This window comes from Lygodium microphyllum, chromosome 6, assembly GCF_053477565.2.
Source record: "Lygodium microphyllum isolate KBCC chromosome 6, Lygodium_microphyllum_v1.1.10, whole genome shotgun sequence".
NCBI lineage: Eukaryota > Viridiplantae > Streptophyta > Polypodiopsida > Schizaeales > Lygodiaceae > Lygodium > Lygodium microphyllum.
The window spans coordinates 1,600,788-1,618,235 of NC_141140.1; the positions used below are offsets into that span (position 1 = coordinate 1,600,788).

General features: G+C 44.7%; 1 protein-coding gene across 1 annotated transcript; it reads right to left on the minus strand.

Moving 5' to 3' along the window:
* Positions 1-714: 714 nt before the first annotated feature.
* Positions 715-7,529, minus strand: LOC148034229 (uncharacterized). Its single transcript, XM_087680459.1, has 2 exons — positions 6,569-7,529; positions 715-914 (listed from the first exon to the last, which is right to left on the minus strand). Exons 1-2 carry the CDS (start codon positions 7,512-7,514, stop codon positions 715-717), a joined length of 1,146 nt encoding a protein of 381 aa, XP_087536585.1. The 5' UTR covers positions 7,515-7,529.
* Positions 7,530-17,448: the final 9,919 nt, after the last annotated feature.

Below are 17,448 nucleotides of genomic sequence, written 5' to 3' on the forward strand. Positions count from 1 at the left end.
TTCTTGACTTGTACTGGACCTTAACTGTCCAGTCTTGACTCACTAGACATTCCTGTCCGTTTCACATACTGGCCATGCAACTCAAGCGCTTAGATTTCAAGAGGGATCCTTCCAAAAAGAAAAACCAAATAAAGTAGTAATAAAGAAATCAACAAAAAGGTACTAGTTGTCATAGTCTTGTGACATACCTCTCTCTGGAAATCGCAAACATTCTCGTTTGCATGAATGTCATTCATGCTTCCAGCTAACCCAGTGAACTTACATTTGGCAGCACATGTACAACACATACATGCTATCAGTCAACATTGTGAACTGAATACACTGTTAACACATGTATGTTCTAGCTGTGAAACATGGCAGACTATCATCATGTGACTCCATATCACCGTTTCCAAATATAGTGGCCGGTACACCACAATGATATCCCCGTAGTGGCAGATTCTCATTTGATGACTCCACGTCACCCTGACTAGAGATCTAGTGGCCGGTACATCAAAATGATATCCCTACTGAGTCAATTTACAAAATACATGCTCGATCGAGTAACCATTGTTACAACATGTATTCAATTCAATAGAAGTAAAAACTGTATTCTTGCAAGCAATACTTACTTCTTTAGCATTGAGAAAACCATATGGACACAATAAGTGTTAACTTGTACAAAATCTCTTTTTGTACATAATTTCTTTCTTAAGCAATTGTCACTTTGACAATTTATTTCAGCTTAGAGATACAAGGGGTCAAGGTAGGTTGCAAGCGAAATGCTTCAAGGTAAAGTTCCAACACATTAGGTGACTCTGCAAGTTCACCTTCGTCCATCCACTTAGCATCTATAAGCTGAATAGTTCTTGAACTTAACCAAATGCCTTCTAGCAACTTTGCCTTTTCACTTTCCTTTCTTTGTGTGCCAATACCTGTTCTGGAACAAGAATTTCATCAAGTTCCTCAACTTCGGGCTGTTCCTCAGCTGGCATATCTTTTGGTACATCACCCACATAAGGTCTAAGAAGACTTACATGGAAAGCATTATGAATCTTCCAATTGTCAGGAAATTTCAGCCTATAGCTGACATCACTAATCTTCTTTGTTACTTGAAAAGGCCCATAGTATCGCATACTAAGTTTAGTGAAAAGACTTTCCTTGCCTTTCCGCTTCTTTAAGCATGCCTTTTCAAACCGCAACAGTACCCAATCACCAAGTGAAAATATCAATTCACGACGGTGATGATCAGCAGCTTTCTTTTGGCTTTGCTTGAGTCCTTTCAAGGGCATGCTTAACTTTCTGATACATTTCACCCATACTCTGCACATACTGATTTGCCTGAAAGATCTTATCCTTTGTATGCAAAATGGGAGGAACCTTTTTACCACCTTCAACAATTTCAAAAGGGGCTTTGCCTGTTGACGAATGCACAGTATTATTGTATGCATACTCAACCAAAGGCAAATACTACTCCCACTTTGACTTGTGCTCTGACACATAGCACTTAAGCAAATCCAAGACAGTAGAATTTGCCTCTTCTGACTGTCCATCAGTCTGTGGATGAAATGACAATGAGAACTTAAGCGTTGTGTCCATGTTCTCAAATATGTCTCTCCAGAATAGACTTGTCATCCGTGGATCACGGTCACTGACAATAGACTGTGGCATACCATGATACTTGAAGACATTGCACATAAACAAACGTGCCATCTGATCTGGTTTTATCTTCTTCCTGACAGGAATGAAATGAGCCTGTTTGCTAAACCTACAAATAATAGTCCATATCCTATCATTTCCTTTTTGTGTCCTTGGAAGATCAAAGATAAAATCCATAGCTATGCTTTCCCATGGTTTATCCGGAATAGGCAATGGCTGTAAAAGCCCTGGTGCTTTTTGTCTGTCAAACTTGACCTTCTGGCAAATCAAACACTGCCGCACAAAACCATCCACGTCTCTTCTCAAAGTAGGCCAATAAAAGAATGTCTCTACTGCTTTGACTGTTGCATCAATTCACATACGGTGGAGAATGACTCTCTGTCATAACTTTCCGTCTCAATGGCATAGTCACACATAGTCTACCATGCATCTGTTAGCAGTCATGTTTGTCATGCCTTGTCATCTCCTGCCTGTGAGCCTCAGTCTGAGTCAGACGAGGATATTAGGAGCTCTGACTTGTCTATCACTTGTTTTGACGGACGAGGTAGCTCATTCTAGAGCACGCAGATGTGCATTTCCCGGGGCAGTTTCTGCATTCATCAGCTTGCCTTACCTGCCGGACATTGTCCACCCTTTCCGGGATTTTCCTGAGCATTCCTGGCATTTTTACCAGCATGAAATGCTGGTCAGATCAGCATTAAATGCTGGTCGGACATATTTATGGCCTCAAATTTCAGGTCGGCTAGTTTGTGGGTTTTTTGGCTATTTATAGCCATTTCCCACTTGGCAGTCGGTTGTATTATCATCTTCCCTCCTTCCTTGGCAGGTGCACACTCCGACTCCGTCATCTTCCTCCGTCTTCGGTGCTGCCGTCATCATCAACCTGATCTGGTGCCCTCACTGACGCTGTGGGCTGCGTGCAGGGACTGATCAGTCCATTTCAGTGTATTCAGCATTCATTTCAGTCAGTGCAGATTTCTCTTCCTTATTTTCTGCTTTCTCTCTCTCTCTCCCTCCGTGTTCGTATTTCCTCTTCCGTTGCGCACTCTCACATGGTATCATCGCCAAACTGAGAGTACATGGAGCTGAGTTTTACGCGGGAGAACACCCACAACTCTGCGTTTGCTGGTCAAGACTTCTCCAACATCTGAGGCGTCATCCTCTGCACCATCTCCTTGATCAGGGCGGCCTGTTTTGGTGTCCACAAATTTGCGTTTGCTGCTGGCGCCTTCTCCAGTGGCTGCCACGTCATCACCACCCTCTACCTGCCTGCGTTTACAGCCTGGGCGGCCCTCCTCCAGCTGGGCGACACCCTTCCAGCCTGCGCCTTGCTGTTCTGGCTGTTGTTCCTTCGTCCGGCGGCTCTTTTCCTGCTGGCGACTTCTTCCCAGGCTGCGTTTTCAGGCAGGCGGCTGTTTTTCTGTGGTGATTGCATCGTCAGCATTTGCGTTTGGCATCATCCTTGCGTTCTGTGCAAGGCGGCCAGCTCAGGAGCTTCTGGTGTTTGTGTTTCGGCACCGGCAACCTTCCCTTGTTGTGTTTTGGTGTTTGCAGATTGGAAGATGTCTTCTCATCAGTCTACAGGTTTTGATGGCTCAGATGATGAGCTTTTGTCTCGACATTCATCTGAACGGAGGCGTGATTTCTATCACGAGGACCGTCGTCCGGAGTCTATTCCTCTTTCCCGTCCCCCTTCTATTCATGTATCTCGGCGATCCCCTTCCAGTGGGCCGAAGATGCAGCCTTTGGTACCCCCTGTACAGGTACCCGTACTTCCTCAGCTGCCCAAAGAGGACCGGTTGGATGGCTCCAACTTTTCTCTATGGTCCTGCAAGGTGGAGTGTATCTTGGACTCCTTCGATCTTTGGGAGCTTGTTTCTGTTCTTATTCCCCGGCCTAAGGTGGATCCCGCAGATGGGACATCTATGGATCGTGCAGCCTTATGGGATCGGCTTAATTCTAGAGCCAGATCTTTCCTCTTTCTGAGTTTGCAGGATTCTGTCCTTGTTCATGTTCATAGGTTGAAGACTGCAGCAGACGTGTGGAGAAAGCTCGCGTCTCTCTATCAACAGAAGACGTTTGCCCACCGGATATCTCTCGAAAAGAAGTTGCGGATGCTTGCTATTGATGATAGTCCTTCCATGAAGGACCACATCAACAGATTACAGGATATGAGGGATGAGCTTGCATCCCTCGGTCGGACAATATCTTCTGAAGACATGGCTATGATTCTTTTGACTCAGCTGCCATCGCCTCGGTTTGATGTCTTCTACACCAGCCTTCTTACATCGAGGACCCGTGAGAAGCTTCTATGGGAGGAGCTATCCCCGCTTGTCTTGGAGCATGACGAGCGACTCAGAGAGGTCAGTGCTAGTGGATCCGACTCCACTAGAGCCTTTGTTGCAGGTTCGGGAGGACAGAAGAAGAAGAAGAAGTCAAAGGCTAAGAAGAAGGACAGTTCTTCAGGCTTTGACTCAGATTCAGAGAGACCGAAGTGCCCACACTGTGGGAAAGGGACACATCCCGAGGAGAAATGCTGGAAGAAGTACCCTCACCTTCGTCCGGGAGCGAAGGGTGGATCTACATCGGAGCCTTCTTTTACCTCTACACCAGCTGTTATCCATGAGTCAGTGTTCCTTCATATCCATGCTTTGGAGAAGGATCCTTCTTCCGTGGCTGCAGTGTCTTCTGCGCAGCCTTGGTTAGTGGACAGTGGTGCTTCGAGTCATACGACTCCCCGAGGTGATTTGTTACAGGATCTCCGTCCATCCGAGGGTTCAGTCACTATTGGTGACATTTTATCGGTGCCTATTAGTGGTGTTGGCACATTGCCTTTGTTTACCGAACGACCTTCGAGCTCCTTTTCATAGGCCCTACATGTTTCGGATTTGGGGCTTCCCCTCCTCTCAGTTTATGGCCTTACGAGGCTTGGCACACGAGTGATCTTCACCGAGCATGCCGTTGTTATTGAGGATTCTCTTACAGGAGCTGTCTTATCTACAGGTTGGCAGGAGAGCGGGCTTTACAGGCTCCATTCCCCTTCTTTGATGCAGGGTCCTCCGAGGCAGTCTATTGCTACACCCGTTCCCGCTTGTGCACCTTCTATTCCACAGGTTCCTTCCCATCCCCCACCTTCTCCTACGGTGGTTTCCTCGTACCCCCATCCCTTTCAGAGGGGGACGATCTCGGTGATGCGGCTGTGGATTCCCTGGCCCCTAGTGTTTTAGAGGGGGATTCCTAGGATCGTGAGGAGCTCCTTCAGCAGCAGTCTTCATCGACGGACTTCATCGACCTTGGCATTCCTCTTGCCACCCCAGGATCTGTTTCTCCCTTGGCCTTCAGTCACATCCAGGATCTGAGAGGGGGTGTTAGCAGTCATGTTTGTCATGCCTTGTCATCTCCTGCCTGTGAGCCTCAGTCTGAGTCAGACGAGGACATTAGGAGCTCTGACTTGTCTATCACTTGTTTTGACGGACGAGGTAGCTCATTCTAGAGCACTCAGATGTGCATTTTCCGGGGCAGTTTCTGCATTCATCAGCTTGCCTCACCTGCCGGACATTGTCCACCCTTTTCGGGATTTTCCTGAGCATTCCTGGCATTTTTACCAGCATTAAATGCTGGTCAGATCAGCATTAAATGCTGGTCGGACATATTTATGGCCTCAAATTTCAGGTCGGCCAGTTTGTGGGTTTTTTGGCTATTTATAGCCATTTCCCACTTGGCAGTCAGTTGTATTATCATCTTCCCTCCTTCCTTGGCAGGTGCACACTCCGACTCCGTCATCTTCCTCCGTCTTCGGTGCTGCCGTCATCATCAGCCTGATCTGGTGCCCTCACTGACGCTGTGGGGTGCGTGCAGGGACTGATCAGTCCATTTCAGTGTATTCAGCATTCATTTCAGTCAGTGCAGATTTCTCTTCCTTATTTTCTGCTTTCTCTCTCTCTCTCCCTCCGTGTTCGTATTTCCTCTTCCGTTGCGCACTCTCACAGCATCAACATAAAACCATCCTTGAGAAGATAATGCTCATGATGTTGTCCATTGACAAGCTGATTAAAGATCCTTGCAAAATCTTCATCATCAGCATACTGTTCCTTCATATCATCAAGCTCATGATGATAAGGAATTGACACAGCTGAAATTTGTGGCTTCCTTGACAAAGCATCAGCCACAACATTCTTTTTGCCTTCCACATGCACAATCTGAAAATGGAACATTGACAAAAAGTTTGCCCAACGCATATGCTTTTTTGACAGCTTAGTCTGAGTTAAGAAATAACGCAATGTCTGATGATCTGTCTGAACAACAAAATCTGCCCCGAGTAGGTAGTGTTTCCAACAAGAAAGCGCATGAATCACAGCCAACAATTCTTTCTCATAGACCTGCATAGTCTTCTCTGGCCCTCGCAAGATTCTGCTTTCATAAGCCACTACCCGGTCATCTTGTATTAGCATTGCACCAATGCTATTGCCACAGGCATCACATTGGACAACAAATGACTTCCTAAGATCTGGCAGAATGATCACTGGACTAGAAGTCATTTTTTCTTTAAGAAGATTAAAAGCTGAAATCTCTTTCTGTGTCCACTGGAAAGGGATTCCTTTCTTCTATAAAGCATGTAAAGGTGAAGCAATCTCTGCAAAATTGCGAATGAACCTCCTGTAATAAGAACACAAACCCAAGAAGCTTCTAACATCATGGACAGTTTTCAGATCTGGCCATGTTCTAATTGCTTCAACCTTAGCAGGATCCATTCGGACACCATCCTTTGATACTATGTGCCCCAAGAACTGGATTTCTTCCAAGAAGAACTCACTGTTCTTGCCATTGATAAGCAACCTATTACTGCAAAGCTCATCAAAGACTGCTTTCAAGTGTTCTCTATGCTCCTGTTCATTCTTTGAAAAGACAATCGTGTCATCAAAGAATGTACCAACAAACTGCCTGTATGGACGAAAAATCCTATCCATCATTTGATTAAACGTAGTAGGAGCATTAGTAAGTCCAAATGGCATTACCAAGAACTCATAGAGACCAAACGTGGTCCTAAATGCAGTCTTATGTACATCCTCTTGCTTAATCCTGATCTGGTGGTATCCACTCTTCAAATCTATCCTGCTGAAAATTGACGCTCCTTCCAAACGGTCAAGGATGTCGTCAATTCTTGGAATGGGGAACCTGTTCTTGATGGTACTCTTGTTCAACGCTCGATAATCTATGCACATGCGCCAAGAGCCATCCTTCTTCTGCACTAAGAGCACTGGTGAGAAAAAGGGAGATGAACTTGGCTGAATCAGCCCTTTTTCCAACAGCTTATTCACCTGGCTCAATATCTCTTTCTGTTGGGCTGCACTAACCCTATACGGAGGTCTATTTGGTGGGCTACTGCCTTTCACCAAATCTATTGTATGATCCTCAGACCTCTCTGGTGGCAACTGTGATGGTAATGAGTCAGAAAAACAATCACTGAACTGAGACAAGAAAACAGACCTGTCTCTATCTAACATAGATAAATTTGACTCATCATTATCCTTGACATCACGTGCAAAAATCAAGTACGCAGAAAGATGATTCTTTATTACAGATGTAATGGCAGAAGCCGATACAACAGGTACAGACTTTCCTTTAAGCTTCACATCAAGCACATGAGTCTTTCCCCTATGTTCCAAAGTCAGTGTCTTGTTAAAGGCATCCAACACACCATGCTTTCTGAATATCCATGGCATTCCCAACAAGACATCACAGCCTTCAAGTGGCATGATATAAAATTCTTCTGCATCAACATAAGACTGTACATGAAGACGCAGCTTTCCAAGAATGGGTGTCACAGACTCTGAGTGACCAGGACATGCCAACCCTGCCTTTGCTGTGTAGCCCATCTCATCTGCTCTGATGCCCAAAGTAGAAGCCAACTCTGGTGAGATAAAGTTTGCCTTAGCTCCAGGATCAAAGAAAATAAGTACATGTTGATCCCTAACTTTACCCCAAGCTCTGCAGAGCTCATTAGCATTCGAGTGTGGCTTGTCTCCTAGCATATCTGGCACCAAACCTGTTGAAGGTTTGGGCTTCTTTCCTTTCCTGTCCTCTTTATCATCATCAATTGATCTCTTATTCTTGTCCGGACAGTTAGACGCAATATGACCAGTCTGCTCACAGATAAAGCATTTCCTCTCAGCCATTAAAGCCTTTCTCTCTTCAAGAGACTTGCGCACAAAAGGTTTCTTCTGGTCCTTTGACTCCTGTCTAAAGAACATGGCTGGCTTTTTCTTGAACTGCCAAGGTTTACCTGTGCTTTGAGAAATCTGAGAAACCTGTTTACCAAATGGCTGCTTTGCTGAAAATTTTTCAGATTTGTCTTGTTTAATGCTGCCCCCAAAACCACTTGACTGTCCCAACAATAATGCATTTCATGTGGTAGCATTCTCAATTAACTGAGTCAAAGTGGTGACCTTTGTCTTTGTACAATAATTCCGAAGTTCCTTGGGCAGCCCATAGCAATATTTCTCTATCTGCTCGGTCAATCGCACAACCCTGTAAGAAGTGATTGGAAGCAAAGCCTCCCAAAACTTCTTGTTATAGTCTTCCAGATCCTTGCATTTAGATGCATCCAAATTGTGCCAAGTTGACATAACATCGATCTCAAATTCATTGGTCAACCAAGCAGAAGCAAATACTTGCTTAAAGTAAGTCCAAGTGGTAGGAGCCTGTCCTTGCATCAACAGTGTACTCCACCACTGATTAGCATTGTCCTTAAGAAAAGTGGCAGCTTTCCGGACCTTAGAAGGCTCTGTAAAGTTCCCTCCTGCAAATGCGGCATCAAACTGCTATAAGAAAGAGAGTGCCTTAGTCCTATCTTCAAACCCTCGAAAGATATCAAACTGTACGGTTGCACCCCCTTCCTTGTACGGCTTTGGCTTCTCATGAGCCATCAAGGGATCCATAGGATATGCCTGTAACATAGGAACACTAACAGGTGGCATAGGAGTTGCCGGACCACTGACTACAGGGCTTGTAGACACAATACTTGCTTACTGATTTTGATAACCAGCCATACCAAAAGTGTCCTGTGGCATGCCAAAACTACCCTGAATACTCTGAAATCCAGGCTGCATGCCTATATTACTATACATGGGGTTTGGCATAAAACCTTGTGTACCCCCAACCATTGTTCCTGGTACATAAATCTGGTTTCCAGGTGCATAACCAGCCATACTCTGAAATACAGATCCACCTCCAAAGTACCCAGGATGTACAGAGGTCGGTGGGAAAACTTGTGGTAAAGCCTGAAAACTGTTTCCCTGTCCATTTAGGCCAACATTTGGCTGCTGTAAAGTGGCGAGCTGAGCTGGCAATACCTGTGTAACTAGCATTTCCGCCACCTGTTCCTGGACAGTCGGAACCAATCTTGGAGTTTCCATTGACTCCGCAAGTTGCCTTGGTGTTTCCATTGAATCTGCAGCATGCTTACGCTTATCCTGGACCTCTACTGGATCCAAAATCTTTGCAGATGGCTGCAAAAATGCCAAAAACCTTGAATTCTGCATCACTTGAGTAAACATACTCACAGCAGCAACTAACTAAGTCTTGAAAGTGTCTTCATCCATAGAAGAAGCCGTAAGAATTTGTGGCTCAACCATAACAGGAGAAGTAACAAACTGTGGAGGTCTAGAAGACTCTTCCACCTCATGAACAACAGGGATCTCCTGTGATGCAGACGCTTCCTCTCTGGTGTCTTCCTTTCTATCAGCCATAATGCACAATTCTGTGTCTTACACCCAAACAAACCCTGGCTCACTCTTTAGGGAAAAAGTGATTCGATCCCGGCAATGGAACCATGAAACCAGCCTGTTCACTGGGAAGGGCGGTAGTGTACAACCAAAATATATAAATGCTTTCACCCAATTCACAGTCGCCCACTTTACCTGAACTTAAAGACACAGAATCAAAAAGACATATAGGAAGCTAGAATGCTCGTGTTGTGACATAGACACTCTGTTGGCCCCTAAGTTAGGCGCCCCTTGCGGTATTTCTTTATTTTTACAAAGAGAGAAAGTACAATGGGCTGTCTTTCACCTATTCTGGGTGAAATTTGGCAGCATAACAGTACAATTACTGACCCAAAACAAGTTGACCAGGAGGGGAAACTTTGCCCAAGACTGAATCTTCTGGTTGGAGTGCAGAATTGACCATTTCAGTCTGCTGTAATTACTGGTTCAGACCTGTTCTGAAACCTGTTTACAACTCATACTGTTCCCTGTACTGTTCAGCCCACTGTAATTACTGGTTCAGACCTGTTCTGACACCTGTTCTCAGCTCATTTTGTTCCCTGCACTGTCCTGCATCATCTGGGCCAAATGCCCCTTGATTCTGGCATCAATTGGGCTCTGAAATAGCCTCTGAACAGTCCAAAAACAGTACTGATTCAATGCTGTTTTAGACACTTGGTGAGATTACCACCCTCACCTGTCCTTGCTGGGACAGCATACAACTGCTCCTGTTCCTGGAGAAAGGAGGCTCTTGCCTCATGCAAAAACAACATATTCCACACAGCTGTACCTGAATCAGAAGAAAGGCCCTTGATTCTGCAGCATAACCATACTGTCAGGGAGAGAAAGAGAGAGAGTAGGAAGCAAGCTCAAGCCTCTGCGCATCATAGACAAGGTAGACTAGCTCTCAAGAGCTCTCCATCTGCACCAATCCATCTCCCTTTCACAAAATGAGTCCCCCATGCATTAAAACTCGTTTTTGTGCTGCCCTCTCTCTCTCTTTTGGGAATTTATACCCAAATTGTTACACATGGCATACATGTAACAATTTTCTTGTTTAAACCTTTCGGTCTAAAATTCTCCATCCTCGGTGCAGAATTTGACCTCGGCACAGACCAAAGGATTGATCCTCGTGCAAAAACGAAGATAATGACACGAACAAATTCTGAGGTCCAAAAATAGTAACTCCCTAAATTTTAGGAGTTGCTTCCATTGCATCCCACTAGTCTTCTGACCATCTTTGCAGACTATGGCCACATCCAAATTTGTAATGTAGCTCACCTGAAAGTGAATTTCCACTGATGACCCCACATGACTAATCTCTTGCAGATTTGTCCATCTTCACTTTGAACTAGTCTCTTCTAAGCTAGTTCTTCAACACACTTGTCCATATACACTTTCACAAGTCTCTTCCAGGCTTGTCAATCTACAGTGCCATTAGTCTCTTCCAGACTTGTACTGGACCTTAACTGTCCAGTCTTGACTCACTAGACATTCCTGTCCGTTTCACATATTGGCCACGCAACTCAAGCGTTTAGATTTCAAGAGGGATCCTTTCAAAAAGAAAAACCAAATAAAGTAGTAATAAAGAAATCAACAAAAAGGTACTAGTTGTCACAGTCTTGTGACAATTAGCCCTTGAAATGGTATTAATTAATTAATTAATGCTTAGTTCCTAATGTCACCATTGATATTAACGACTAATAAAATGATCTAGGCCAAAACTTGTAACTAGATATCGCTTGGTACCAGTCAAAGTAAACCTTGTTACAACTTTTGCCTTTGATACCCATTGACATCTTGGAGTCCTTGGCGTGGCATTGTGAAATAATTAACTTGCATATCACATGTGCATCTCACATTTGCATATTTGATTAACACTGAATCAAATGCTAAGCAAAGCATCAAACTTTCATGTCCCTAGTGATAGCTATCACTCCTTTGAATGGTGGCATGATTGTTGTGAGGAGGTCATTGAGCCCTTTTGTATAGTCTTATCAAGCCTTCTCCTCCCTCCTCTTTGCATGTTTCACACAAAGCCCAGTCTATTAACTTTAAATGCCTAACATGGTACCCCCTATCTAGGTGCATGTTCTCCCTTCTTTACCCAAAGAGGATAGGCTTGGGATACCATCAAATCCTTTGAATTCATGGACCCTTGGTACTTGATTGGAAGTTAGAAACTTTGCTCTAGTGCCAGAATCTCAACTGAGTATTACAAGAAGAATGCCTCCATCTAGTGAGATGAGGTCGAGTAGTGATGATGCCTCTCAACTTTGAAATTCACAAAGTGAAGGGGAAAATGCAGTGGCTCTTAGCTTCTCCTCTATAAAAAGGGTCTTTAGATGTTTGCCCATCGTATTTGAGACCACCACTCTCTTGGTGCTCTGCTATATTGTTTGTCTATTCCTCTCATAGATCGGGCGACAAGTCAAAGAACCTAGCAAGGCTGTATAGTATTGTGTAGCCATATGTCTTGCTTGTAGAGGGCCTTGTGCAATGGATTGATCAACTCTCCTCAATCTTCATACACCTTGTCTAGATTGTTTTGGCCTTGTGGTACAAGAAAAGTATTTGCTAACTTTGTCCCTAGATTAAATCCCAAAAGGAAGTGCTTATATGAAACTTGTACTTTGATTTGGCTTCCTTCATGGCATCAATCTCCACTCTAGTAATATGTATGCTCTTTGCACCCATTTGCATATGGGCATCTCTGATCCTCCCTTTGTAGTGTAGCCAATGATGGTCTAGGAGTCCTATTGTTCTCTATAAGACCTGTCCCCTCGTGGCCTCCTTTCAGAAAGAACTGATTGCCTATGGACTCTTATCCAAGTGTCTAGCTTTCCATCCAATGGAGAATGATCTAGAGTTCCAAACTTGTAGGTTGTGAGACCGACTCTCTAAGATCGTCATTAGAAAACATATGCTTTGGGATGTTGGCACTTGAGCTGGCTTCTCAGACTCGCTAAAAAGGAACCAGCTAAATTAATGAGTGAACTGAGAGGGTTGTGCTGGGTATGAGACTTACTAGACGGCCCATGTCATAGGCCAATCGCCCATATAAAACCAATTAATCTTGGAAAAAGATCCTAGCTCCTCTTGCTATGTCTCTCTTAGAGAACTAAAGCAAGCCTATGGACCTACCAAACTATGGTGTGAAGAAAGCTTCTCCCAAGTAGCTTGCTCTCCTCCTCCAATGGTCTCTCTGTATCTACCTTTGCTCTTCTCCAAGGCTTTCACCATGTTAAACCTAAGATTCAATGATCAATGTGTGGTAAGGATTGATTGATGGTAGTCCAAAATTGCCTCTTGTCTCGCTTGTGAAGAAATACCCTAACATAGAAACACAAATAATATCGTACGACAAAGCGCAGACTGATAGAAGATAGTTAGAGTTAGGGTAACTTATAGACAATGAACACAGAGAATGAATAAAGTGATATGACTACTGAATATACAATTCTCAAACAGCAAACACACTATGAAGTGAATGAAGATTGAACCTCAGACTCCTGCATCTCAAGGATCAGGGTAGGGGTAATGAACAGGAGAGTGCGTCGTACTCTGAACGGATCCCAAATCACAGCAAGGCGGCCTCTGAGTGTCGAACAACAGTAAACACAGCCTGTGTGTGGCTGGACATATTATAGACGACAGTCTGGAGAGAGAGTGTGTTGTAAATGCAAGCTGAGGTGAGAGAAAATCTGCAAATGCAGCAGGGAGGAGAGAGGAAACAACAAACGCAAGCTGCAGGAGAGAGAAAACAGTAGTGACAAGTTGAGGAGATGATGGCGACATTTGGAGGAGAGAAAATATGCAGGGTGACAACTGGGCCGTGCAAATGCAGTTGTATGCTGACGTGGCAGACTGTACAATAGCTAGATGACGGACAGTTGTAGTGGCTTGGCTGGAAACAACAACAAACTGATGAGACGGAGGGCTGGAAACAGGCGCCGGACGAGTGAAGACTGCAATGGATAGCTTGAATTGTGATGTTCTCCGCGAACGGGGTGTGGACAGCAAGCCAAAAACACTTGAAACCTGTAAAAAAGGGATTAAGGTTGAATGGAGGGCAACATATCTATTTATAAAAAGTTTCAGCTCTCCCAAGTGGGTTTTCGCTTATGGGATACAAACACTCTCTAGGGACGCATTTCTTTGAAATAAACAAGGTTTCCTTCTTAATTAAGCGTTTTTTGGGGCTGTTTAAGTGAAGCTAATGCATTTTAAGCTCAACACTCCCTCTTAGGCCAACAACGATGTCACAAGAAGTAGGTGAGTAAAGCCTCTATTTTCTTTATTTTTTATCCCAAGGCATCTCACCCCAAAGCAGCCAGAGCATCGGACAAAGGGTGTGTATCGGTTGCCTAGCGGCCTACCAAGGTGGAGGTGATGGTTATCTTACCAAGGGAGCCCAAGTGATCACCCCAGAGAGGCCAAGGCATTGGACAAAGGGTGCACGTCGGCTGTCCAGTAGCCTACCAAGTCTTGCAAAGGCGGATGGAATAAGCTATAGACTTTTTGTTTTTGTTTTTTCTGACGGCTTTGTAATTTTGATAGAGTTAACATTGAGCGAGGGTTTCAAATCAGTTTTTGTCTTATCGAGTATTCGTACTCCACAGGGGAGAGTGATAAGGGATGGTCAAAACCAAGACCTTTACAAAACAAGCATACTATCCCTATCATTATTGTGTGTTGATGAAGAAGGAAAATAGCTAAGGCGTGGGTGGTACAAATATAGTAAAGATGTGAAGCAAGCAAGACAAGCAAAGCATGCAAGCAAGCTAGGGAGAACTGCTATGTACTATGCCACGAATATGGTGGATCCAGAGTCGACCACTCCGAAAGACCGAAAAGGGATAAATGCGTACAGATACATGTTTACATGAACAAAATGCCAATGTATGGGGTAATGCAAAGGGAGATGCAAGGTGTCATGCTCACGCAAAATGCAATGTAATGGTGCCACTTGGATAGTGCCCTCGTAGGGGAATTGTTCACTTACCCAAGTGGCCTTTTCCAATCATGTTATCGTGACAGTGCGGACGAAGTTACAAATATCTATAAGTAGGGAATTGTTCACTTACCCAAGTGGCCTTTTCCAATCATATTATCGTGGCAGTGCGGATGAAGTTACAAATATCTATAGGTACAATATAAAAGAATAAATTAATGAATGAATATCTAAAAACTGTAAGTATCATCACTGTTACTATCAAGAGAAGTAGCCGTTTCCTCTCAAACTGGAAGGGAAAGCAAGAAGGAAGCACCCTTTCCCCGTCAATCTGAAGAAGTAGGGGAGGATATACCCAAGCTGATCCTGGGTAGAAGGTACTGAAGAACTGACCTGTAAACCGCTTTGGCCAAAATGTTTGCAAAATTGTCAGATGAAGACAGAAACTATAGGCGGATAGTGCTTAGCTCAACTTGCTCTTTGGAAAAGTGGAAGTGGGCTTCGATATGTCGTGCCTGTGGTGTGATGATTTGATTGCCCACAAGGGCAATGGCACTTTGGTTGTTGCAATAGACAATGGTGGGAGAGTCACAAGGGAAGTAAAGCGCCGCCAGTAAGCTCCTCAAATAGATGGCCTCGGTGGTGCCATCAAGAGAGCCCTATACTTAGCCTCGGCTGCGGAAGTTGCCACCGTCTCTTGCTTATAGCTAGAGTAAGAAATGGGAGCCATGCCCAAGGTGAAGAGATAACCACTATGGGAATGTTGGGCGTTAGGATCTCTCGCCCAATCAGAATCAGTGCACCCTTGCAAACATAAACCAAAACCATAAGTGAGGCCATAAGCATAAGTACATCATAAATAACACAACACACGAAGACATACAATCCAATGTGTCTTCTTAGGTGCTGTGAAAAACTGACTGAGAATGCTGACTGAGTAAGCTAAGTTTGGCCTAGTATAAATTAACCAAAGAAGTTTTCCTATAACAAACCTATAGGTATGCGCATCGAAGGGCTGACCTAGGGTATCCTTTGACAAGTGGATAATAGGATCGAGAGGCGTGGTCACTGGTTGTGTTTGATCCGTGGTGAATTGTTCCACGAGCTGAAGTACGTACTTTTGCTGTGATATAAAAATAGAATCCCCTGATTGAACTATCTCCATCCTAAAGAAGTAGACAACAAACTGAGGTCTTTCATTTGAAATGTAGCACTAAGCTTTGCCTTGATTTCCGCTATGGCAGTAGAATTTGAGCCTATGATGAGTAAGTCATCAACATACAGTAGGATGTAGTTGACCCCCTTTGCAGTAGATTGAACATATAAGTTCAGGTCATAAGGGTTAGAATCGTATCCGTGAGTTTGTAAGAACTTGTCCATTCTATGGAACCAAGACCATAGTGCTTGCTTTAGCCCATAAAGAGCTTTCTGCAAGCGGAATACCTTATCCTTCAGGTTCCCAAAAGGAAATCCTAGTTGTTACTTTACATAGACTTCATCCTCTAGATAACCATTTAGGAAGGCGCTCTTGACATCCATCTGATGTATTAGCCAACCTTGGTTAGTGGCTAGTGCGAGTAATAACCGAAAAGATGTCAACGGTGCAGTAGATGCGAAGGTATCTTCATAATCAATACCATGCTTCTGTCAAAACTCTTGCATGATAAGCAAGCCTTGTACTTGTCTAAAGTCTCATTAGCCTGTAGCTTGGTCCTAAAAATCCACTTCGTCTCGATGGCTTTCTTGTGGCTCGGAAGGTCCACCAATGTCCAAGTCTCATTTCGGTCAATACTCTCTAGCTCCTTTTCCATGGCCTCTTGCCATTGAGGTGTCAGAGTGTAGCGATGCGGAAGCGTGGGACCAAGGCTGAGAGAGAGAGTGAACACAGAGAGGAGAGAGAGAGAGAGACAGTGGAAGATGAAGATCTGCAGTATAAGGTGTGCTGTATACAAAGATATGCAGATATATACACGGGCGCAGTGCGCAGGACTGCGTGTCTCCACCTCGACGATGCAACCTACTGTTCACCTCGAAGTACGCTGCAGTCTCCACAAATCTCCAGCCTGAAATCTGCAAACAGAAGTGTGGAAGAATGTGCAGAATGTCGGCTATAAATAGCCAGAAATAATGCGATCAAAAAAGGCAGGTCGGCTGACTGGTACAGTCCGACTGTACTACCATGTGGCTGGCCGACTGGTACAGTCCGACCAGACTGCCACGTGGCTGCCTGGACAGCTCTGAGAGGGGGTGTTAGCGATCAGTCCCTGGCCGTGCAGGCAGCCACGTGGCAGTACAGTCGGACTGTACCAGTCGGCTGCATTTAATGCAGCCGACCTGCCTTTTTTGATCGCATTCTTTTCGGCTATTTATAGCCGACATTCTGCACATTCTTCCACACTTCTGTTTGCAGATTTCAGGCTGGAGATTTGTGCAGACTGCAGCGCACTTCGAGGTGAACATCAGGTTGCATCGTCGAGGTGGAGACACGCAGTCCCGTGCACTGCGCCCGTGTATATATCTGCATATCTTTGTATACAGTACACCTTATACTGCAGATCTTCATCTTCCACTGTCTCTTTCTCTCTCTCTCTTCTCTCTGTGTTCACTCTCTCTCTCAGCCTTGGTCCCACACTTCCACAAATCCTCCGTCTTGCAATACTCCACAGCTATGGTCTCATCCAAAAGCTTCTCCCTGATGAAGTGGTACTCGATCTCTATGTGCTTCGTCCGGTCATGGAAAACAGGATTCCGTGCCAAGGCAATGCAACTCTCATTGTCACATCACAGAAAAGTAGGACGAGTCTGGGGGCATCCAAGCTCCTCCAACAATCTCCAAAGCCACACAGCCTCACATGTGGTGGAAGACGCGGCCCGATACTCCGCCTCAGTAGACGAAAGGGCTACCCTGGGCTACTTCTTGCTACTCCATGAGATAACACCTGCACCCAAGGTAAAACAGTGTTCCAAGCTCCTCCAACAATCTCCAAAGCCACACAGCCTCACATGTGGTGGAAGACGCGGTCCGATACTCCGCCTCAGTAGACGAAAGGGCTACCCTGGGCTACTTCTTGCTACTCCATGAGATAACACCTG